This window comes from Lissotriton vulgaris, chromosome 7, assembly GCF_964263255.1.
Source record: "Lissotriton vulgaris chromosome 7, aLisVul1.2, whole genome shotgun sequence".
Classification (NCBI taxonomy): Eukaryota; Metazoa; Chordata; class Amphibia; order Caudata; family Salamandridae; genus Lissotriton; species Lissotriton vulgaris.
This window is the reverse complement of record NC_141695.1, coordinates 1,742,640,778-1,742,666,178: the sequence shown is the minus strand read 5'-3', so window position 1 is coordinate 1,742,666,178 and position 25,401 is coordinate 1,742,640,778. Positions and strand designations below refer to the sequence as shown.

The 25,401-nt window shown below is 45.0% G+C and overlaps 1 protein-coding gene across 2 annotated transcripts in view; it reads left to right on the top strand.

The window, feature by feature from the left end:
• The window catches only part of LOC147706551 (alpha-2-macroglobulin-like), a 150,397-nt gene that overhangs the window by 88,191 nt on the left and 36,805 nt on the right, over positions 1 to 25,401 (top strand). Inside the window, exons 17-26 of one of the 2 annotated variants that reach the window (XM_086933018.1) lie at positions 8,006 to 8,096; positions 11,263 to 11,383; positions 16,096 to 16,324; positions 17,939 to 18,065; positions 20,816 to 20,934; positions 21,126 to 21,177; positions 22,044 to 22,130; positions 23,181 to 23,357; positions 23,602 to 23,680; positions 24,269 to 24,425. In XM_086933018.1, the coding sequence (XP_086789144.1) occupies positions 8,006 to 8,096; positions 11,263 to 11,383; positions 16,096 to 16,324; positions 17,939 to 18,065; positions 20,816 to 20,934; positions 21,126 to 21,177; positions 22,044 to 22,130; positions 23,181 to 23,357; positions 23,602 to 23,680; positions 24,269 to 24,425 (1,239 nt within the window). The remainder of the gene's footprint in view (positions 1 to 8,005; positions 8,097 to 11,262; positions 11,384 to 16,095; positions 16,325 to 17,938; positions 18,066 to 20,815; positions 20,935 to 21,125; positions 21,178 to 22,043; positions 22,131 to 23,180; positions 23,358 to 23,601; positions 23,681 to 24,268; positions 24,426 to 25,401) is intronic. The other variant, XM_086933019.1, reaches the window with a different exon arrangement.

Below are 25,401 nucleotides of genomic sequence, written 5' to 3'. Positions count from 1 at the left end.
TGCAAGATTTAAGTAAACCGTAGCAAGTGCCGGCCGTCTTTCTAGCCTGGGTCCTGAAGGTAAGGTCGGTCTCCAGCCACACTCCGAGACTCTTGACCTCCTTCTTGGGAGTGGGGGGTTCACCCATGCAGGCGGGCCAGATGTTAGAGGGGAGGTTCGTGGTTTTTTGTCCTAGGAGCAGGATCTCTGTTTTGGAGCCATTTAGCTTCAAAGCAGAGTCACTCATCCACTGATATACGTTGGAAAGGCAGTCGTGGAGATTGGAGGGCTCGAGCTTGGGGTGGGAGAGTGTCACCACCAGTTGTGTATCGTCAGCGTAGCTGACGATAGTGACTCCGAAGGGTGAGACGAGTTCCTCCAGTGGGGCCATGTAAACGTTAAACAACGTGGGGCTCAGGGAGGAGCCCTGAGGCACGCCGCACTGGAGGGGAATGGAGGGGGAGCGGCTTTCGCCTTCCCATACTTAGTAGGCGCGTCGGGAGAGAAAGGACGAAAGCCACTTCAGAGCTCTGCCTTTAACCCCAACAGTCCCGAGACGGTGGGTTAGGACCTGGTGACTGACCGTGTCAAAGGCCGCACTAAGGTCTAGGAGGACGACTGCCACTGATCCTCCTGTATCGATGATTTCCCTGGTTCTTTCTACTGCCACGAGGAGAGCAGTGTCCGTGCCCTGACCTGGTCTAAAGCCTGTCTGTGAGTCGTTGAGAAGATGGTTTGACTCGAGGTAGTGTGACAGCTTTTTATTTGCTAGTTTTTTGGCGACTTTACCTATCCAAGGTAGAAGTGAGATAGGTCTATAGTTGGAGAGGTCTGTGTACGGGAGACAGGAACGGCCTCCGTCTTTCATTGGCTAGCTCCATAAATGGAGGCTAGCCATTGGAAGACGGGCCTGTCCGTCAATGCCGGACCAGATTCGGGGGCGTTCCCGAGAAGTTTTGGCTTTTGGCTACGTCACGCGACGTCAGCCAAAAGCCGGGAACGCCCCCGAATCTGTTCCGGCATTGCCGGCACCCGCCTTCCTGCTCCGGCCGTCTTCTGCGTCTCTCCTCCCCCTTTCCCGCCCCCTCCCACTTGTTAGCAGTTCTGAACAGAACTTATTTCCCTCTGTGTCAAGGCCTCATCCTAGTTTGACCTATACTCTGGATAGCCGCTGGCATTACTGTTGTGAGAACTGTCAAAAAACTCTCAATCCAGGCCACGCTAACCTTGTTGACGAAACCTCTTCTAAGGTTGTCCAGAAAGGCTGTGACACACTCGGTATCCCTGGGTGCGGTGCGTGTGGTGTGTTTGCAGGTGGTTGGGCGTTCTACATCACTAGTTGTGGACGTTTTACTGGATCCATGTTGGAACTGGGACTAATGTTTGAAAAGTCAGTCTGGTCGGATTAGGGACCTTCAGAAGAGAAACGTTGGTGTTTGTTCTCGAGGCCGCATGGACCCTCCCGGGTTTTAGACTCCGACTGACTTCCAGCTCACCTGTGGGTAAGAGAAAACCCCATGCCTGGAACGTGCCTCCTCTCTAAAATCCGTTTTGTCTTTTTAAGTCTCTTCATTGATTCTTGCGACATTTTTTTTGTCTACTCTCCGTTCTCGCAGGATTCGAGGTTCAGCGGGGGATGACAGAAGGCCTCCCTGGTGCTGGCTCCTCTGATGTGGCCCCCTGTTTGAGCGCGTAACATCACAGGGTTCAAAGTGGAGAACACATTTTATAGCCCGGTCACCAGCAGGCGTGGGTGTGTGGCAGATGGACGGTGACGAGAGGGGCTGGGAGGGTGACTGGTGGTGTGCGGGCCCGTACCCCAGGGAAGTGCGGATCGTGGGACTACCTACTGGGGGGGAGCCCTCAAGGTTCACACAGAACTCCTGATCGCGACGATCAACCCGCTAAGCTATGTTGGTCAGACTGAAACCTACGACGTGCAGGTCACACACATAGATATCTCTGCAGCTGACGCATCAACCGACTGAACTATGCCCCCGGCTAGACACTGGCCCTGGGCTGCTCCCGGAGTCGGATCCCTCATTCCTAGGGGGCATTCCTTGCCACCGAGGGCCCTCCCTTCCTTCCCCCTGGTCAGCTGGCGAGCGTGATCAAAGCTCTTTCGCTCCTCCCCCAACTACCCCCCAACCCCCAGGAGGAGGGGGCACAGCTGTCGCCTGCAAGGGCCGGCAGAGGCTGAGCCTGGACACAGCTCCATGGAGGCGGCCGGGACACAGCGGCTCTGCCTGGACCGCTCCCGGGCCGCTCCAGGCCCCTCAGGGCCCGCTCGTGCCCCCCGGCCGAGGAGCGAGGTGTGGGCCTACCTGATGACCCTGGCGGACCGGGGCCTGCAGAGGAAGAAGGTGGAGGAGGAGGCCAAGCACGGAGTGAGTGTCCGACACCGGGGGCCGCGGAGTGAGTGTATGGGATGGCATCTGTGGAGGTGATGAGAGGCCGCGTTTGGGGGCTGGGAGGGGGAAGTTTGAAAGGATGGGGGCAGCGGAAAGGGGTTGAGTGCTGAACGGTACAGGGGTGAGTGAGTGTGCTGAAGAGCAGGCAGGGAGTGAATGTCCAAGTTTAGTGGCTAAAGTGGGGATTTGGGAGAATGTATAGGGTGAAGGATTATGGTAATTCGGGGATGGGCAAGAGAATTGCTGCGAGCCGGGAGTAATAGGCTGGGTGCTGCAGGCGGAGAGGAGGGTGAATAGGAGGCGCAGAGCTGGGGTGAGTGTTGGACGAGTGACAAGGAGGCTGAAGGGACTCGGGGCGGGATGATGGACTCCGAGAGGGGTCGTCTAGGCATGGATCGTGTATGTGTGGACCGCAGTCCACTGTATGTCAGTCACTGGGTATGAGGAACCTCAAAGTTGCAGAATTGAGGCGGTAAGAGTTTCCCCTCTTCCTCACAGGTTGAAATCTAGGAGGGGTTTTTCCTCAGTGGGAATGGTAAGATCAGAGGAGTAGGATGCTTGATCATCATTGGAGAAAAATCTGAGGGTGGTGGTGGGGGGAGGGAGGGGGGCGTGACTCTTCTTCCCCGAAGGTTGTTCTGGTGCCTCTAAGGTGAAGGGAGGCTAGGTATTCTCTCGTCATAAGCGGAGGAGCTGATGGGGGCGAGAGGGGATTTGCCTATTATGGTTAAGTAATTCAAGGTACATTATTGGCCAAGTAACTCCATGAAATGTAAATGCTGATTCAATGCCACTGGCTCCCCAGCGGTTGTTTCGTACACGGTATGTATTGGTCTCATGCATGGGTGCTTATTGTTGCTCTCGCCCCTGTTTCTGGCCTGTGCACTAGAATGATGAACTGCTTTTCTCCTTCACTTTCACTAGTAGACGCTTCCTTTTCTGGTGGGATGTGGTGCTGTCAGTGTCCAGAGAGCTACTGCAGGTAGGGGTGGAGAAAGTGATCTCTGCATGGATTTCTCCCAGACCACACTGCTGGTAGATTGTGACCTATCTGGGTTGTTTGGTGGGTGTCAGTCAGTCCGTAGTCACTCATTTTGTATTTGACTGGTGTTGCCTGTGTTTTGCTTCTCGCCATAGTGAGTTTTTCAGAAGTTTCTTCTCAGTGAACGGTAGTATTGCAGCTGGTTGTGTTGCCCCAGGTTTGCCTCCTAGAACATTGTCTAGTGTTTCTTTGGTCCTGTGGTCCTTGAGAAACTCTTCATCTTTCTTGTGATCTCATTTGTTAAGAGCTCCGGGGGCTGCTATTCAGGGATCTCAAGATTCTATGCACAGAGGTATATGACACAGATGGCATGGCCTGGCACCATGCTAGTGAACACTACACACCAGGGCATCTTACACATGACGTGTCATTTTGACAAAATTACTCATTTTAAGTACCTTATACTTGGGGGGCTTTGTGTGGCTGTGTGTGTGGGGGGCTTTGTGTGGCTGTGTGTGTGGGGGGCTCTGTGTGGCTGTGTGTGTGGGGGGCTCTGTGTGGGTGTGTGTTTGGGGGGGGGCTCTGTGTATGTTTGGGGGGGCTCTCTGTGGGTGTTTGTGTGTGTCATTTGCGAGATAAAGCTAGTGGCATTGTAAATGACAATGCCATTTATTTATGTTAAAAAAAACATAAATAAAAATTATGTCAAGAGCAATGCCAATAGCTCTAACTTTAACAAAGGCAAAACCATTGCATTGTAAATGCTTGTTCTTTTGGGAATTACACTATACTTTATCGGCTTGTCATCGTTTGTGGCACTACCCGGCTCCATGTTGTTTTACCTGCAGACATTCCGCTTACTTCCAGCTGTTATCAGAAATGGAGACTAATAGCAAGTGTGACAGTCGAAGATTAGCAGTAAAAAAAAATGACAATGATCTTATGTCGGTGTCTAGAGAGCAAGTATATTCTTGGCTTCGCTCTACTGGGAGAGACTTACCACAGAGCCAGAGTGGCGAAACATGGAAGTACTACCTTAGGAGATTACAGCTACATGGTGCTTATGGTCTAGGACTTCAAATTTGGGTGATGACTTCGGGTGAGAGGTCGCTCACCGGAGTGAAAGACTTTAATTTTGTTTTACTATTATACACTGTTTTGGTGGAGGGGAAGTGTGTACCTCGTAATGTCTTTGCTTCTCATTGTATGGAAAAGTGGAGGTGAGTGTGTAGTGTTCCTGGTTACCTTAGTGTGCATGGTTGTCAGTATACTCTTTGTGAGTGTAAGGTCTCTCTCACTATTTTAACCCTAGGTATCCCGTAGCTTTTGGTTCATTAACCACTTATTTGTAGTTATTTGTTGACATGATTGTGCCCTAGTTTTCAAGTAGCCTTTGGTTTTTCAACCACTTATTTGTGGTTATTTGTTGACATGACTGTGTCAGTTTCCCGCACTGTTTGGATTGTGTGGGTGAAAGGTTTTTCCCTGTTTGGGCTACGTTAGCAGAAAACGCCTTCTTATGAAGCTTCTCTGTGTGTACCTTTATATGAGTTTGTCACCTGTGTGGGTGAAACATTTTCCCTATTTGGACTGTGTTAGGAGAAGACACCTTCTTACGAAGCTTCTCTTAAAGGTTTTCCCTGCTGAGACTGGATTATGAGAAGACACCTTCTTATGAAGCTTCTCTGGTTTTACTTTTGAAATGTTTGACTTGAATTTTAATATTGTCTAAGCCTGATGCTTTTCATGAAACTCTTTCATTTTTGATTCTTGGTGTGTGAATTCGTTGGCTTAATGAATTGTCATGCATTTCATTTATTTGATATGTTCCTTGATTCATTTGCTCAATGTTTTTTTCATGCATCTTTTATAATCTAATGCATTTTCTAATTTGATTGTCTTATGTACTTTCAATTGCTTTTATTGTGTTTTGGTTTCCTTAGGAAGGGGGGGTGTTTTATCATCTACTGTTCCCTTTACCCTTTGCCTATGTATCTCTTCCCCACTGCTCAGCCAGAATGAGTGTTGGTGTGCTTGGAGATGTCTGGAATGTTGGATTATTGATGATATTGTGGAATGCATAGGTTCCTGGTGAGGTTGAGAGTGTCGGTTGGAGTGAGCTAGCTGAGCAGCAGGGAGGCTGCTCCTGGTGGGGCATCACCTGGACTTTACATCTTCCAGTATTTATCTGAAGCTGTTATCTTATCAATAAATCTACAACTTACTTATACCACTTGGCTACAGAAGATCTTTTATTTACAACACGCTTCCTCTTCTTTACAATTTGTGATCAAAACCTTGCATCATATTGGCACCCCTTTTCTCTATTATATCCAATCTGTCTTTTCACTTATAGAGTCGTGGTCACCATAACAGTCAAAATGCTCAATCAGACTTCACTAGTGATGTGTACATGGGTAACACAACTTATTATTTTCCCTTGTTTTACTTCCTCCTGCCCACTCCCCTAACATATCTATAGTTGGTTCTGTAATCTCAGCACTTTGTTTAGCTAAATAGAGGATGTCAGGCACAGCCTGCTTCCTGCTTTCCTCAAATCTCACACTTTAGTAATCCAGGATCTAACGGCACCAAGTTCCTCATTCTGGGTGTCTTTGGGGTCCGGATGAACTTTATTACACCCAGAATTACTGATGCCCTGTATTTCTGTAATTCAAATGTGCAGGAATATCGCGCCATTGTTTTTCCCTGAGAAATGAGGAATTACCGCGGCAGTCAGTGTTTGCAACCATCCCAGATCTGAGTCATTCTCCAAAGCGACCTATTGCCAGAGGTGTGCTGATTAGAGGCCTGGGGGAGGGGTATCAAGTGTGCAATTGTACCACAGTAGTTATAAAAATCAATGTGTCGCCAACCATAGGAATTGTCGGCCAAATATGGAATTCAGGAGTACTCAAAATGAGGCCTGTGTAAGACTTTTCTTTTGGTACGTTGAGCTATTAGTTGAACCTGGTATGCCTACTTTATGCCTTTCTACACCATTCCTCATATTTCTATTGTATAAGGGCAGGGTCACGGTAATTTTGCAGCAGAAGAGGACCACATTCTGCAGCAGGGTTGACTAAATTATGCAGCAAAAAAGGCAAATTAGGCAGCGTAATGGTCAACATTTAGCGATGGTATTACTTCATTCTTTCAACAATTTTACACATAGTCTGGAAAAACATTTTACCCAGTTAGTTCCAAAGTAACACTCAATTATAGTAATAAGCAACTGAAAGGTGACCAGTCAACCTTGGCAAAAAGCTTTCTAGTGTGAAGGAACATGTGTTACTGTATTTTTAGTAACTTTTATTAATTTGAGCTAGAAACTAAGGGGCATATGTATGAAGCTATTTTTGATTCGCAAAGGCCGAAATTCGCCGAATTTCGGCCTTTGCGAATCGGAAACGGCCATTTTTGCACATTTGCAATGTATGAAAAAGTAGCAAAATAAGGAAGTGCAAAATTTTGCGATTCCTTATTTTTCCATAGCATTTAAGGAATCGCAATTTTGCGATTCCTTAATTGCTATGTAAGAAGCTTTTTTCTCTTGCGAATTAGGTTTAAGGAATCGCAATTTACCACCAACTGAAAGTTGGTGGTAAATTGCGATTCCTTTTCAATAAGCACAAATTGGCATTTTTCATTGTGGCATGTGACGCACATGCATGCCCTTAGGGCATGTATGTGCGCCATATGCGCACACATGTCATTTTCAGGGGTGCAGCAGGGTGTTCTTGAGACACCCCCTACACCCTTGAAAATTCGCACAATTTGCGATTAGCAAATAGCGATTAGCAAATTTCCACTTCATTCCTATGGGCCTACTGGCCCATAGAAATGAATGGGAAGTATTCCTTATTTGCGAATTCGCAATTTGCGAATTCGCAAACAAGGAATAGTAAGGAATCGCTAAAATTCCTAGATTACCTACATACAAACCGTTTTGCGAATTCTAAATAGCGATTCTTTAAGATTCGCTATTTAAAATTCGCAAAACGGAAGTATGATACATATGCCCCTATGTTTTGGAACTCTGTAGATTATGCAGCAGAAGATGGACTATGTGGCAAAAAAAGGCAAATGCATAATTATGTGAAAACCGCCGCAGATGCAGAATCGCATCATTTCAGTGGTCCTGCCTAATGGTTACACCTATCACTTGTAATTAGCATGAAGTGCAGATAATTGGTGTGCCATCCCACTTGTCACAGCTTTTTCCTCTGAATGGGATCCATTTACCAAAACACTCGGTTGCCCATTCTTCATCCACGTCACTGACCGCTGGGTGTGGCCAGAGATCTGGGAATCCATGGGGAACACATGTGGGGTTCACCTCCTTACTCCAAGGTGGCACCCCAAGACATGAAGATCCACTGAGAGGCCCCAACTGGGATTCTCATTGCAGAATTTCTGATGTCACCAGGGAAGACGAAAACAATGGACTCACCTTCTAGAGCGAAAGAAGTCACCACAGGTAATGACAGCCATGGGGAGGGCAGAGCTTGGATTCACGTCACTAAGTGCAAAGTTATGATCATGAGAACATGTTGTCAATGAAGACAGCCCTCCCGGGTGTAGTGTCTGCAGTGTTGATGGTGTAACTACATGATATGTCTTCTATTTTCAGGGAATGGGTTTGAAGGTGGTGACCAACGGTGAATTCCGAAAGCCACATTTATGCTCCACCGACACCGTTGATTATGACTCCGATTCTATAGGTGAGGCAACAGAAATATTTCTTAACAATGCTGGGAGATCTCAACAGGGTAGGATGTACATCAAAGTGTAATTTTTCATATGTGAAATCTAGACTTATTGTGGATCAGTAGTGGTACACGAAATGTTTTGCCCACAGGGAATTACAACGGGGATGTTACAACGACCGCGTTGTAACCACACATACCATTACTTCGCAAGTCGGAACAATGACTTGTGGAGGGGGCAGAAGGTGTTGGATTTAAAATACAACACCTTCCCTATTGTCCGCACAGACTGGAGTTGGAATATTAAATTATACTATTCCAAAATCCAGCGCCCCCGCCCCCGTCCCCCTCCCCTCCGCAAGTAGTTGTTTCTACTTGCGGGGTAATGGTATGTGTGGTTACCACTCGGTCTTTGTAATGACTGCGTTGTAATTCTCTGTGGGGAAAAATAATGTGTGAAAAAGAGGTATATTCATCATAATTATCAAGCATGGCTCTTTATAGGCACCAAAGTTATCATTTGCAAAACTCTCTAACATATGATTGCAGTCGTCACATAATTAGCTATTCCAATGTACCTTCAGTCTTGACCTCTGAATGGTGGCTGGTAACTCAGCCCTAAGGCTACATACTTAGCTCAAATGCGGAAGCTCAGTACTGACTAGAGTAGACCAAAGTGTTTTTGTTTATTTATTTTTTAATTTTTTTGCGGGAAATGCTTTGCAAAGGTGCAGATTTTAACTCTTATGCAGGGTTACAATTTTTTCCCTGTTTACCTTCACCCAAGTGTAGCTTTTTTCCGCATTTGCAAGATAAATGTAAATTCAAATGTATAATTGTAATTGTCTTTATATAGTATTTACTACTGCTAACCCAGCTGAAAATGTATACAAGATATTTCTCTGGAAGTTTCTGAATTTTCTATGCACAAGGAGCAACGTGTGAGATGTTGGAACCCTGTAAAGTTACAAATGTTGCTATAGAATTTAGTGAAGGTTGCAAAAAAACCTTTCACTCGCGCAAGCTTTCATTTTGACCTGCTACAAGTCATTGTGCTTGAGTCATTGGACGGTCAAGACTGATCTCCTGAGGCACCTGAACTCTAACTTCAATTAGGAACCTGTGATTGTCTAATCCCTGGACAGTAACAATGAACACATTTAAACACTTGGGGACAGGACAAGATGTCCAGAGGTGAACTCCGATTGGCTTGTCGATCGCGTAGGAGGTCAAGCTCCATAATTACTAGATGTTCTGATTAATCTGAACTCAGGAGAAGTGTGACCCAAAGGTGGACTTCAGGCTTTGCTTAGTTCATGAACACGATTACTGCCTGGTTTCTACAGTGGCCAATCCACGTCTGGGACCACACACAATGGCATCAATGCTCCTGAATCATGACTACCAGCACCCTTTGCATCTGCAATCCTAGCTCACACAATGCACCTGAAGATGTTGAGTCGCATGCAGGCGCTCAATCTTCTGACCTGGTCAGGTGGGATTTTCAAAATGTCTGCTAAATTTCTTTTTTCCCACCTTATTTTGACTGATAATTCCCACCTGACCAGGAGGGACGATTGGAACAATAAGAACCTGCCCGTGTGTGATGGGCATGGTACTGACTAGTAGGGGGCGTGCACTTCATCGAAAGGTGATGATGTAACTATTCAGCCCAAACTATCTGTTTTGTTGATAGAGTCCACTCTCCTATGATTATGGCTTGCTATACTCACCTTCCACCATGCCATGTTGCAGTTTGTCTAGGAGTGCTGCCCAAATATCAATACAATTCAATTTTGAGTCTTTTATATTTGTTATATAACGTTGTGTTATGTCATGACATGTTATCTTTTATTTGATACACATTTCCATAGCACACGCTCTGTCATTAGTAGGGCCCTCACAATAGGGCCTCTCTGAGTTTGTCTCGGGCACTCTGCCACGCCCCAGAGTCTGGTTTCTGGTAGTCTCAGCAGGATGATCAGTAGTGTGGGGATGATATACTGTATTATGAGGCTTTTGTGATTGTTAAAATGTGTCCCACCTAGTACTCAATTTGCAACATTATCAGTATCAGAGCCCTAATAATGTTTCAGGATTCAGCTGCAGCCGTGTCCGCCCACAACTCCCACCACTATTTCCAAATGCTAGGGCCTGCATTACCTTCTAGTGAACACACGCATATAGTTATTACTTTTTGGATTATTTCAAGTCCCCTAAAGCTGCCTGATGGCCTGGAAGATCAAAATCTATCCTATTTTATGGTGCATCACTTTTTATGTAATGCTTTACTGATTTGCACAGCTCAAATAAGGGAAGGCAGTGCCACCGTGTGAGGAACTTTGATAACTAACTGCAGGTGTTTTGAAATCTGTGCTGGTATTAGGCACCAGCAAACACCAGCACAAATTAAGAAGTCTTCACTCATATGGCTGGGTAACCTCGCCTTAAGTGCCGGCCATGATTCAGCTCCAGGTATGGGATACGAGCCAGTTTACGTGCTGAACTTTCCAAATAATACTACACACAACTCTACCACATTGTTTCAGTGTATATCTAAGAAATCAGAAACCACTGAGGTCTTCCAGATGAAAGGGCTATTTTTGGGCACTCAACATGCAGGAAGGCCAACTACTCCAAAACAACAGTTCCATGCCTACTCTGAGGACAACTCCCAAACGAAACCGAGTGCAACATTTTCAAGCGGCAGCAACACGAGGAAGTTCATGTCTCAAAAAGGTCAGAGGGCAGGTGTACCCGAGTCTGACAGGTCCCACTTACACCCCCCCCCCCCCAAACAGGTCCCTTACTCCAACACACAAAGAGTTTCTGGACTCCAGCATAGAGGGTTGGTGATGTTTGTAGCTGTTTCTCTGTATGGTCACAGATCCCATTAGTGAATACATGTAATACATATGATACATATGTTGTCAGGTGATTTATCCCATATATTAAGACACATTGGAATCAGCTATAAAAAGATGGCACACAACAGGTCATGACTATATAGAGGTATTGTCTGTAATCCAGGATTGAATTGATCAGTGAATTGTGTGTAACAAGATATCAAAAGCACAGAGTTGCATCTCCGGGTGCAAATATTGTTGCGTTCCAAGTTACAACACATAATATATTTTTTTCTCAAATATGCTTCTATGCCAAAAGTTCTTTGTTTTCCCAGAAGCCAGCCCGATGGCATTTTCAGAAGGGGATGTTTATAATGAAGCATTCATGGAATCGGCGACGGAGACAGTTCGGACCTACTTCCCTGAGACCTGGATCTGGGATCTGAAGACCACTGAGTAAGTAACATTCCTTCTTCTTTACCAGTCATCTAGGGCCAGATGTATCAACATTGTATTTTGCGAGTCCTTAATACCGAGAAAAATGCAAAAAAGTTCATTTTTCTAGGAATTTGCAAATTACCACCAACTTGAAGTTGGTGGTTATTTTCTATTCCTTAAAGCCAGGTCGCAATATTTTTTGTTTCAAGCATTGCATTTAAGGAATCGCAAATTGCGATTCCCTAAATGCATTTGCAAAATTGCGATTTCCTCTGTGAGATTAAATGATTTACCCAGAATCACAGGATGTTATGCATCTCTGCCGAGACTCAAACCTGGTTCCCTAGCTTCGAGGTTAACCGCTCTAGCCGTAAGGCTACATCTTCTCCCCATTGCTCATGGACACCCCTTCTAGTAAGACACATGATCCCCCTGATTTAACCTCTTCTCAATGTCACTCACACCCGCCCGTCCTACATCAATGTCCACAGACACGGGATCACCTAAAAAAATATGCCCCCAGGCCCCCAATACAAGTTCAATAGCCTTATGTCCAATAATGATCACACACAATAAAGATCAACAGCGAAGAATACCAAATTAATTGTGTGTGATAATTATCGCCTATTACACGTTTTATCCTGAAATGGGACCTAAGAGGGTCCTGCTGATTGTTGCTCCAAACTCTGCATGTTCCAGTATATTCTGTCAGCTTTCCCCAAAAAACTATCATCAGGTTTGACCTACTAAAGTGTTTCAAGGGGTTGCCGGCTGAGGCTAATCTTATACTAAAAAGATCAGGAACCCATGGTGATGGGTCCAGAGACCTAGTTTGTATGTTATGGTTACTGCATAAGTTATGTCAGTGCTTACCAAAAGAGAAAGAAAAATTTCTTTCTAGAGTCCCCTCACTCACCGGGGTTTCCCCACGGTGACATGCTTCATCATTGGGGCCATCCCAGTTCTCTACGAAAAGGGGCGTGCTGCGACTAGTGAACTACGCAGGAGCACTATATTTGTGAAAGGCTATGTGTGGTGTAAAGTGTTGTGGTGGTGGAGTGGGTGTGTGATTAAAAATACAGTGCTAGTGGGCCTCAACAATTTATTCTGCTCCTAGTTTGGTATATTAAAATGGGGTAACACTGCTATTTAACCTTGAATTGGGTTAAATCAGTGTTCTTTGGTCGACATGTTTCAAGCTCCCCAAGCTTTTCATCAGGACCATACAGGGTCCAGCCCTGTATATACCACTCCTATATTTAAATAAATAGGATTAATTCGATATATTGTCTATGCGCTGTTAATTTAAAACATGCGTGTTATACATACGATTTGTACCTTAATGACGTTTATGTAAAAGAGAATGACATATGGTTAGTGGCAAAACATCCCCTCCTTAAGAGCAAGGGGATCACACATGCGATTCACATTTTTTAGGGCGGTGGTGTCCCTTGTGCACCTTATTGGTGTGTGCACGCTCTCAAGTCCAGTGCAAAAAATAAATAAGAACGGTGTGAGAAACGTGGTTTTGTGACTTCACACATATAAACAACACAGGACTTAATGTGACTATAGACAAGACACACAACACATATGTATCCAATTTCAACATGGCAAAAGTATATTTACATGTATTGGTGCTTAATTGCACTTCATGGTCTCAGGCGAGGGCGGGATCACCTCGTGGAAGCATTGCTGTTGGGTTTTAAAAGCAATAGTTAAAGTAGCGTTTCCTCGGGAAAAACGCGTTTCTAATGGAGAGTATAAGACCCTCGTTGCGATCGATACAGAATCATGTCAGTTTGCGCTTTGTATGCCTGTACTTACTTCCGTATCGGTGAAGCCGCTTAGTATTACCTATTCGTTCCTCTCCCGACCGCATATTGATGGCGGTAGGGCGAGCGGTGTATTTGAAGTCACCGCGCTTCCGGGTTGGGGAGATTATGAGAGCTAGACCGTTTGTTGCATTGCGGCCATGTTGGGAGGACGTTGGCGTTATGGGACGGGTGTGTTTGCAAAAAGACCCTGTAATGCCATTTATACAAGGGTATTTGTAGAAAAATATTTTTACAATGGTGTTCAAATGTTCTGCTTCTATTGTAAGCTATTTAGAAAATTTTGGTAAAAAGAAAAACGTCGATCGTTTTTTGTGTACTAGGATCAGAGAAAAGGGCGATTAATGGTGGCATAGTGGTTGGTGCAATTAGTTCCTTAGTAGCATATAGGTTAGTGCACTCATTTCTTACAGTATCATAGAGACTGGTATGACATTCGATTTTGTAAGGTTTCTTGGATTAGCAGGTCAGGTTTACAAATCTGGTGAATGTGTTACTGTTTTTATTGACAAACCACATTGTGATCCGGTTAGGAGTTGTTATACTTAGATTTGATTAAGCACCAATACATGTAAATATACTTTTGCCATGATGAAATTGGAAACATATGTGTTGTGTGTCTTGTCTATAGTCACATTAAGTCCTGTGTTGTTTATATGTGTGAATTCACAAAACCACGTTTCTCACGTTTTTGCACTGGACTTGAGAGCCTGCACGCACCAATAAGGTGCACAAGGGACACCACCGCCCTAAAAAATGTGAATCGCATGTGTGATCCCCTTGCTCTTAAGGAGGGGATGTTTTGCCACTAACCATATGTCATTCTCTTTTACAGAAACATCATTAAGGTACAAATCGTATGTATAACACGCATGTTTTAAATTAACAGTGCATAGACAATATATCGAATTAATCCTATTTATTTAAATATAGGAGTGGTATATACAGGGCTGGACCCTGTATGGTCCTGATGAAAAGCTTGGGGAGTTTGAAACATGTCGACCAAAGAACACTGATTTAACCCAATTCAAGGTTAAATAGCAGTGTTACCCCATTTTAATATACCAAACTAGGAGCAGAATAAATTGTTGAGACCCACTAGCACAGTATTTTTAATCACACACCCACTCCACCACTCCACCACCACAACACTTTACACCTAACATAGCCTTTCACAAATATAGTGCTCCTGCGTAGTTCGCTAGTCGCAGCACGCCCCTTTTCGTAGAGAACTGGGATGGCCCCAATGATGAAGCATGTCACCGTGGGGAAACCCCGGTGAGTGAGGGGACTCTAGAAAGAAATTTATCTTTCTCTTTTGGTAAGCACTGACATAACTTATGCAGTAACCATAACATACAAACTAGGTCTCTGGACCCATCACCATGAGTTCCTGATCTTTTGATATATGCAACTGGAGGCCGACCTAGCTTTGTTTATCCTCCTTCTCCCCCTGTTTCTCAGCTAATCTTATACTGCCATTGGTGAAGCTGTATTAGGAAATCCTGTACTCCTGTTTGTGATTTAGATAGAAAGGAAGTCTTACGGCTGTGTGAGGAACTTGCAGTACCAGCGGTTATGAAGTATGAGGGAAGAGTCTATTTCTGTTGGTGAGGCAGTGAGGTTAAGCTTGTGGTGCTCTTGAAGAATCAGCTTGAGGAAAGCTTGTAGTAATGTTGATGAGTGAGAGAGAACATACAGACTCAACGTTGTTTCATTCGCAGAAGACGCCCAACTCATCCTCTCCCTATCCATCGAAGCCAAAGCAGCCAAACACAACTTCCAAGAAGGCATGGAAGCTGTCGCTAAATTAATGAAAAGCAGCAGCCTACAACTCAACACTGACAAAACAGAAGTCCTCATCACAGGCCCACACCCCAACGCCTAGAATGACACCTGGTGGCCCCCCCGCCCTTGGAAGCCCACCCACCCCCACGGACCACGCACACAACCTTGGAATCATCCTAGACTCCAAGCTCAAAATGGACCGCCAGATCAACTCCTGCTTCCACACCCTCCGCCTCCTACGTAAGACCTTCAAATGGATCCCCCTCGAACACAGAAAGACACGTCACTCAAGCCCTCGTCACCAGCAGAAACTACTGCGCCAACGCACTCTACACCGGAAGAAACAAAACCCTCACCTGCAAGCTACAAAACATACAGAAGGCCGCCGCAAGACTGGTCCTCGACCTACCAAGACACTGCCACATCTCTCCTCACCCATGCACACAAAGCCCTCCACAACATCAGACTAGCATATCTCAACAGCTGACTCAAATTCCAAGCACCCCAAAGAGCCCTATGATCAGCCCAGCTCTCCTACGCTGTGGTCCCCCGCACCAGAAAGAGCAGATCGGGAGGCCGCTCCTTCTCCTTCCTCGCGGCCAGAGCCTGGAACGCCCTACCGCTCCACCCCAGACAGACTACATCATTACCCATCTTCAAAACTTGGCTCTTCAACAGACCCACTCCTTGATGGACTGGAACCAGCACCTCCCCTCCTCCCAAGCGCCTTGAGACCCTTATGGTGAGCAGTCGCGCTTAACGAACACGGGATTGATTGACATGATTGATTGAGAAAGTCAGTCTTAGTTGATCATGTCAAGGCTGGTTGAGGAACCTGTATTCCAGGCTTCATTTCCCTTTAGTGATGCCTTATGAAGGGGCCATAGGGTGCTGCTTGCAATGCAAGAAGCGAGGTAGAACTTTTAAACAGAAAACTTCTGCTTCTTTATCTGTTGGATATAGATGTTTATGTTGCCGCTCCAGTAGCTATCACTGTAATATATTTGCTCTTACCCTATATATACTATACAGATTGGAAGTATGTGTTGCACAAGCACTTTTGAGAATACTATTTAGGTAAATCTTTATTTTTTCATTTCTTATCAGTGACACAGGGACTATCGAACTCCAGTCCACGATCCCCGACACCATCACTGAATGGAAAGCCAGTGCCTTCTGCCTGGCGCCCGACACCGGCTTCGGCCTCTCCCCCACCACTTCTCTGACTGCCTTCCAGCCCTTCTTCACCGATATGACCCTTCCGTACTCTGTCATTCGTGGTGAGGCTTTCAGACTGAAGGTCACTGTGTTCAACTACCTCGACAAGTGCATACGAGTAAGTCAATTTTTTTGTTCATTTCTCCAAACTTTATTAAGCAAAGTGCAAGACACCAAAACTTTTTGGCATCAGTGGCAGCTCTTTCGCTGAGGTGGAGGAGCTTCGCCCCACTACTCAAAAGGAAAAATAAAATGATAATAACGTATCATTATTATCTTTTCAGTTTTCTTATTGCAGTCAGTGGCTTTCGGGCTGGCCAGAGGTGTGCGAGGAGGTGTTTGTACTCCCTTAGTGCGTTTGACTGCTTGGCTGGCCCTCTTGGTCCCGCCACACAATCATGCACACTTTGCAACTTCCCCACCAGGTTGCAATGCACAGCCTGGTGAGGAACATGCACAGCCTCCCATTCCCCATCTGAGCACCAAACCACTGCGTTCATACCAATCACAATACTGCATTGAAGTGCCTCCATGTCATCCAGGAGGGCCATCGCGGTGCAGTTACCATGTTATGAATCACAACTCTTAACAGTGTAATGGATGAAGAAGCGTGAGCGACCAGCACTCAGGTTATGGTTTGCAGTAAACGGGTCACTTTGAGCAACTCTGCTGGTCCTTTGGTGGAAATTCTCACATTCATATTCCACTTATCCGGATTTTAAAAAACAGCTATTTGTAAAGTGCAAACAATTCACCCTAACGCGATGCAGCGCGGGCTACGAAATTCGTTTTATTTATTAAATTGTTTACTTACCTCCAATTATCCATATTCTGTTGTTTACCACCCCCCACCCTCTCCCTCCCCCGCACCGCCTCCCTGCCCCAACGAACTCCCTCCACGGGCCGCGGCTGCCGTAAGGGTCTCAAAGCGCTGGGGGCCATCAGGGAGATTAAGAGAGCTATTGCCCAGAGTCACATGGTGCTGAGCTGAGCTGCCGCCGGCACCAGGGGTCGAACCATATGCCCCGCGCTCTGGATTCAGCCGCCCTGGCCGCTGCGTTACACCTCTCTCAGTGCCACACCTCTCTTAGGGATATTACACTGGATTATCCATTCTGAGATATTCTGTTTAAAGTGTATGGTGCTGAGCAGGCATTGTTTACAGGGAGAAATGGTGGAGAAATCTTCTGGGATGGACTTTGTTAATATCACCTCATATGTGATTCTCATTGTGAGACGTCAAGAAGTGGTCATAGGAAGTAGCTCATTGGGGCCTGCAGTGGCGGGCTAAATTGATGTCCTCCGTTGGTCAGCTGCATTATTCCATGCCTGTTCAGATTCTGGTTGGTGATTTATAGTGTCACTGATTTAGTACCGGATGGTGGCTATGACCCTTATCAGCTTTGTCTTATGTGAGTATAAAAGTGTCAAGGAGTGACGGTATTTTTCAGCCTGTATGAACTACAATCGTCTGACTGCTGAGTCCGACACTATTAATTTTACTATGGGTTATAATTTGTATGGCGTTGCAATTGTATTGTATAGTAATTACTTCCCCAATGAGAAGTTGGAGAGCTTTACACCAGGTAGCTAGCTGCTCTGGATCTCAGGATTAGTGTTTTTTGGCTTCTGGAATTATTTAATTCTGGGGTCGGGGATTAATTGGAGGGTTCTGAGGTGTGCTCTCTTTAATCGGGAGGCCTTCATGTCTGTGTTGTCCTTTTCTTGACAGGTCAGCATCCACCTGGATAAATCAGAAGACTACCATGCAGAAGCTACTGCAAATGAGGAGGAGGGATACTGCGTTCCTGCCAATGAGAGGGTCACTGTCTCCTGGGACGTGACCCTAAAAGCCCTTGGTAAGGACTATTTCAAATACGATCTTCGGTCGGGCCCTCATAGTGTCACTTACTTTCCCCTGTGTGCCTTGCCTTTTGTCAGAAGGTCTGAGACTGATAAAGCAACTCCTAATAACCCCTTCCATGCTCATGACAAGCTCAGCTCGTCATGCAGCACAGTGCTCGTGTGCTCATGATGGCCACACCCGTTTTAATTGTGGTCCAGCACAGGAGGGGAGTCCTGCACGCAGCGATGTGGCTAATAAGGAGATGCTTGAATCTGTTCTGTGCATTGAAGCTACAGCCTTCTGTCAGTGGAGCTCTTGGTGGCAATAGACAAGATCTCATTGGAGCAGATAGAAATGTGGATCTTCACTCTACTGCTAACACATTGCACTGCATCAGCTGAGCATCCTCCTGCCAGTGAGGGCCTTGTCCATCAAAGGACAGGTCATAAGTATGAAGCTCAAGTTTTGTATCTTGCAACATGACTCATTTACTTTACAGTCAAGTCACCCAATGTATATTCCTAGAGGGCTTCAAGGCCTTGTGAATATTAGTGAGGCAAGTGGGGTGTAACCTTCCTCTTTGAATGTCTACCAAAGCCGATCGAGAGGCCTGTGAGGGACAGTGGACCTGAGCCCCCTGCTTTTGCATTCCCAAAATGTCAGCATTTTTTCTAGAAGCTGCTGGTGCCCATTAAAGGCGCATGTGTTGCTTTTAAACAAGTTGGCATGCTGGGAAAGCATAGTGGGAGCTCAATCATACACTTTGTAAATTGAGGGATGGCATCTGATCACGGGTATACGGCCACAGCTGCGGCCACAGACCCTTGGCATGTCTCATGGCAATTCAAGACAAACCCCTTTTACAAGTTGGAATCACTTTCCAAGAGGTCTTTTTTTACATTGTGAAAAAAGGTATTTTGTAGTCACAGCCCCAAACATTTTGTGAATTAAAGGCTTCTTCAATGCCATATTTATTCTTTGGACCCTATGGGGCATATTAGCAAGCTGAAGTATCGCCGCTTTTTCGGCGAATTGTGCCGAGAAAGCGGTGATACTTCCAGCGCCATTTTAACAAGGGCATGCTAACGCCTGGCTCAAGCCCACTTTGCATGTCAGCGAGAAACATCGCTAATGACATGCAAAGTGGGCATTCCCACGTCCAACCACATGTAAAATGTGGTTGGAGGTGGGAACACCCTATTACCAAGGCAGGCGTTGGGAGAAGAAGACCCGTGATAAACTTGTTTATCGCAGGTCTCCCAACGCCTGCTCTGACCAGGTGTTAAGACATTGATAACATGGGGGTGTGGAACATAACGCTGAATCCACCCCCCCATATTATCAAGGCACACATTAGCGCATGAAAACAAAGTTTGTTTTCATGCACTAATGTTCCATATCGCCGACTATCGGCGGATTTCATTTCGCCTACGTGTAACACAGCATAAAAATCCGGCGATAGCCGGCGATATGGAAATGTGCGATGTGCGTTATATAACGCACATCCAGATAATATGCCCCTATATTCCCAAAAAGAGAGGGATGCTCAGATTGTCTCTCTGTTCAGACCTGTGCTGCCTCAAAAGAGTAGATTCTTAGGATGTAATGAAATCCTCATGGAGTAGAAGGGTCTCCTAATCTTCACCAGTGTTCATTCTGCTGCCTGCTGTAAAGGTAATTTGTAATGGAATGGAGACATTTCTCCTGGAACAGAGATGTTCACCTCTCCTCTAAGAACTATTAAGGAGAAGTTTCCGTAAAGATAACAAATCCATATTTCTAAAGCGCAAACTACTTACCCTTATGGGTCTCAAGGCGCTGGAGGCCGTTGTGGAAATTAAGGGCCGGATGTAGGAAGCCCAATACTGGTCTGTAACGGCCAAAATTACCGAATTTCGGTCGTTACCGACCGGTTTTAGGCTTTTGGGATGTAGGGGCCTAATTTAAGGATTCGGTAATTTACCGAATTCTTAAATATTGATTCGGTAAATTACCGAATCCTTAATGTAGGAAGCACTCAAGTGAGTGCTTTTAACTTGTAAGGATTTGTTATTTACCACCAACTACAAGTTGGTAGTAAATACCGAAAACCATTAAAAAAGCAAATTTGTGCTTTTTTTTAATAGTGCCATGTGGCAGACATACATGCCCTTAGGGCGTGTATGTGTGCCACATGTGCACCCATGCACTATTCAGGGGTGCAACAGGGTGTCAATGTGACACCCTGCCACCCTTGTAGGTCTACCCCCTATTACCGAATCGGTATTTACCGAATCAGTAATTCTCATTAATTCCTATGGGCCTCCAGGCCCATAGGAATGAATGGGGAATACTGAATCGGTAAATACCGATTCGGTATTTACCGAATTTTACCGATTCAGTAAAATTTACCGAATCATTATCTACATATCATTTACCGATTCTAAAATACCGAATCGGTCAAATTCGGACTTTTAGAATCGGTTAATGATATTTACCTACATCTGGCCCCAAGTGAGCTATTGCCCAGAGTCACATGGTGCTGAGCTGAGCTGCTGCCAGAGCCGGGGATTGAACTGTGTACCCTGTGCTCCGAAGTCAACTGCCCTGGCCGCTGCGCCACACCTCTCCGAACTCCTAGTACAATTATCTAAACACCATCGAGCCATGTGTCCTCCTAAATGAATCTCAAACGTTGGCTTGGGTTTAGAGGAAGATATTTTGATTTTTTATTCCTTCTCTTTGTCGCAATGATTTGCCTTTTGCTGTTGCTGTCTATTTCAGGAGAGGTGAATTTCACAGTTAGCGCTGAGACACTGAAGGGAGAAGATCTGTGCGGGAACCTAATTATTGCCCATGATGTGCACAGGAAGGATACAGTCGTCAAATCGCTTCTCGTGGAGGTAATGTAGGGGTGGTGTGTACTCTTGATACTTATTTCAGTGGGAATTTTCCATTATCTGGCATGAAATGCTCGCTGAGAGACCTCCCAGATATAAACTGACATTTCCTGCTGCTTCCTTCCCAATTTATCTAAATTTTTTATTTCTGTCTGGTGCAAATCTTAATTCTCTGCCCTGTGTGTTTTTTTCAGCCTGAAGGGATAGAGAAGGAAGAGACTGTCAATGCTCTGATCTGTGCAAAAGGTGGGTTCATCACATCTAAAAGGTATCACCTTGTTAAATTTGTCTTCACAAAAAACACACACTTGACACTTTAAATTTAGAGCTCTGCAAATTGATCTAGTCTTGTCCTTTGGCACCTCGGCTATTCCAGTCCTGAGACCCACACACAGCTCAAGTAATGTACATCAATCCTAAGCAGCAGCATCCTCTGTTATGACACATTTCTGATGCTGCTTTTCATCTCTGACCCATGGCAACTGTGCTATACCACCACTAAGGGCCACACACAGGTCTTTCAATGTAGCTTAGTCTTGTTTTCCACCACCCTCTGCCATTTCTGTTCTGAAGCCTACATACATCTTGTTCAAAGTATCTCAATCCTTACTTTAAGCTCTCTTCGAAATTATGGCATTCCACAACCCATGAATCTCTTTTAATGCGCCTTGTTCCTGTCTTCCATTACCCTCTGTTATTGTAGTAATACTGATCTGCATCTTATCTATTTCTCTAATGGGCCCCAAACAGCCCTCCAGAGAGCCCCACTCCTAAACCTTATCCCTTCTGCTTTCTTCCCTTCTTTGTTGGGCACCTGCTCAACATACAATTGTAGGTGTGGAAAACAATGTTTTATGCAGTAAACAAAGTCTAAATGCATTCAGAAACATATTAGCTTATAATGCAAGGATTTGAATTGCTGCGCAAAACTAATGTGTGATATTTACAGAGTTTGGACTTTATTGTTCAAGCTCTACATCAAATCCTCACAAAGAAGGAAGGAAATTAGGATTTGCAAATCAGGGTGAGCTCAGCTACCCTCTCCAACCTTTGACACACCAAATCAGAAAACACTTCCTATGCCTTAGACCATGTCTTGTGTTATCTTTTAGCTGACAGCCCTGTTTCCGAAAAGATTCACCTTAAGGTTCCCGAGAATATGGTGGAAGGATCTTCACGGGCCTATTACTCCGTTGTTGGTAAGTGATCGTTAAGACCCAAAAACCCTTCCTGTCCCTGTCGTAGAATGTGAAGGCGCCTACATTGACCCATCAGTTCCATCAACCCTGCATCCTCTGGGTTACCCTTTCGTCCTACTTTGACCAAATAAATGTCAAAAGGCTCGTAATTGATGAATGGCTTCTGGTTGAGCAAAAGGTCTTCTCCATTCTGGTAATATGGTAATATTATGTTAAATTTCAGTCAAATATTGTTTGCAGCAGAGTCAAATTAAAACAAGAGCACGAAAAGTTTGCAACAAAATGTAATCTCAGAATGTGAAAATGATAGACATTTAAAAAGAGACAAATATTTTAAAGCAACATTGTTCTAATTAGGGAAGGACATCCTTCAAAGTTGTTGTCCAAACCTCAGAAAGAAAGCCATGAATGTATAATCAGTGTCTTATAGCAGAGCTAAGCCACATCAACCATGTTTATAAAAGAGCAGGCTATGAGTGGGCAACTTGGGGAAAGTTAAGAACCACAGTTACAGTTTCTGTGGTGCCAGGCCTGTGGCCATGGTAAACCACTTCACCATATGAGCATGTGGAGAGCAAAGTTGGGGTATTAGAGAGGACAGGGCCCTGGAAAGGGTTGGAGTTTGAGTCTGCCAAAAGAGCTCTGGATGAACCTTGGACTGGGTGAGCCAACATGAGCAGAGAGTGGTTTTCAACCTGTGACTTTGCCTTCCAAAAACACACACGTTCCGACAGCGCCTACTACATCCTAGAGATTTTGTGAAACCTGTAATGGCCTACAACCATGCTGAGCCTCTCTATACATGTACTGGAACGCGGCTGTTTTCACCATGTGCTATCAGTTCTTAACAAGATGATCGTATGAAGAGTGCCAATATCGTGTGTCTCTCAAGCACAACACATTGCAAAGGATGATTATGCGAATGTGTTCAGAAAATACTGTGAGTGGTGTAAGAGGGAAAGTCAATAGGAACATAGATGGGGTATTGTAATGTAGTGCTAGACTGTAAAAGAGGATTTAACAGACCTCCCAACCTTCTCCATCCTGCAGGGGACCTCATGGGAACCGTCATCCAGAACTTGCACCATCTCCTGCAGATGCCGTCTGGCTGCGGCGAGCAGAACATAGCCCTTTTAACCCCCAACATCTATGTCCTGGATTATTTGAATAAAACCGGACAACTGACCGATGAAATAAAATCCAAGGCGATTGAGTACATGATAAGCGGTGAGTGGTGGAATTATCCATCTAGTCGGTTATTACTTGAACTGAAGGATTGTGCCTTGGTGCTCATATCAAAGACATCACAGAGGAGACAAGTGCCATTCGCCCTAAAATAACTCCTTCTTCAGGGTTGAGGCGCTAGACTATAATCAGATTTTGACAGAGGGAGGGTGTCCTTAGAACCATCTTGTATTTTACATTGTTTGCACAATATGTAATTAAGTGTTGATTATCTTCCTCCCCCTAGGGTACCAAAAGCAGCTGCGTTTCAAGCACCACGATGGCAGCTACAGCGCCTTTGGCCCTCCTGGGCAGGGAAACACCTGGTGAGTAGGTAGCAGTGGTCAGCAACCCAGGTCCCTTCCCTTATGTGACTGGGATCGATCCAGACTGCAGGACTCTCTGTTCCTACAATGGAAACCTTAGAAAGTTAATTCTTTATCATTCAATGTCATCCGGTGGATCTTAGTTCTGGCTCTGAAGACCTTCCTGTCTTGTAGAGGCCAAAGCAGCATTGTGCACATACAAAATATCCCTCTTTAGGTCTAACCGTAGGACACCATAGTCGGTGCCACTGATAAGTATTTGCCTAATATCCCAAGAGTGTGGAGTTTGCTTTACCCCTTTTGAGCTCCTTGGAGTGCCTTTGAAGACTTTCACTCCGAATGTTATGTTATAGAGGGTTTTGTAGCGTGCTCAAATACTCAAGAGTGTCCTGGCGCGTGCAAAAACAGTGAGAAAGTGTGCAGAAAGAGAAGAGAGTTACTTAATCATTTTAAAGAGTTTAGTTTTGAGGGATTTTTTAAAAAGCTTGAAATCCTGAATGTCCCTAAGCTCCACGGGAAGGGCGTTCCAGGCAGCCGAACCTTGATGCTTCACCAGAACATTTTTATTTCTTTGTTTCTGTCTTTCAGGCTGACGGCCTTTGTGCTCAAGACCTTTGCTCAGGCCAGGGCACACATTTTCATAGAAGAGAAGCAACTATCCGAACCCCTGCACTGGCTCTCATCCCATCAGAAGGATAACGGCTGCTTCCAGAGTGTTGGGTCGCTCTTCAACAACGCCTTGAAGGTGACTGGTTATCCATCTTGCTCTAGTGTGGGGTGAAAGAGGTCTTTGTGTTTGTGAGTGTCTAAGGGTATGGACCTAGGCCTGCTCAAAATGGAGCAATCATGGCATTTGAGCGAGAAAGGTTTGGTAGGCTTGAACCTCCTGAGCAGCCATTTAAATCCTAGAAGATAAATATCTAACTCCCAGAATCATAAAGAAATTGTAATTTAATGCACTGTAAATTTCTGTACATTCTTCACTGCTTTTCAGAGGATTGGTGGGCTGGGAATTGTAATGTTCCTATTAGAAGCCCTTTGTGACTTAACAGTTCTGAGAAGACTTGGACCCATTGTGTGCCATGTCCTGGATTGCACCAAAGTGTACCCTTAACTGGGTCAATTACAGTAAAACTGCAGTGTCTTAGCACCGGCGCTAAGGATGATGATTGTGCCAATACTGAGGAGGTCTTACTAGTGAAAGACAGAGCTGTTGTTTGAAAGCTTGGTCGTTCACTAGACATGAACCGACATTATCTTTAGCGAGGAGTAAAAGCGCCCAGAGCAGTGCAAATCATGTTGCACCAATGGGGCACAATGTATAATAGGTCACCTGGTGTTGTGCAATGCAATTAGTAAACTCAGATTTATGTGAAATTTGTTTAAAAAACAACTTCCAGTCACAGAGAAACTTAATTTATTATTTGTATAAAAACACCTCTAATAAAAATAAAAAAATACCTCTTTTGCTAGTGATAGCTATCAATGTCTGATGTGTTCATTGGTGTTGGAATCTATGAAACCTTATAAAAGATTTGGGATATTCTTCAAGCAAGTTAAATAGCAGGCTTTTCAAGACAATTCTCTGGTTTGGAATGTCATTTTGAAATGTATTAAATTCCTTTCCAACCCCACAAAGGGAACTGTTATAATATGGCCAATCCATTATTATTGACATTATTTGTGGATGGCACTAAGGGGCTGATTATGATGATTGCGGG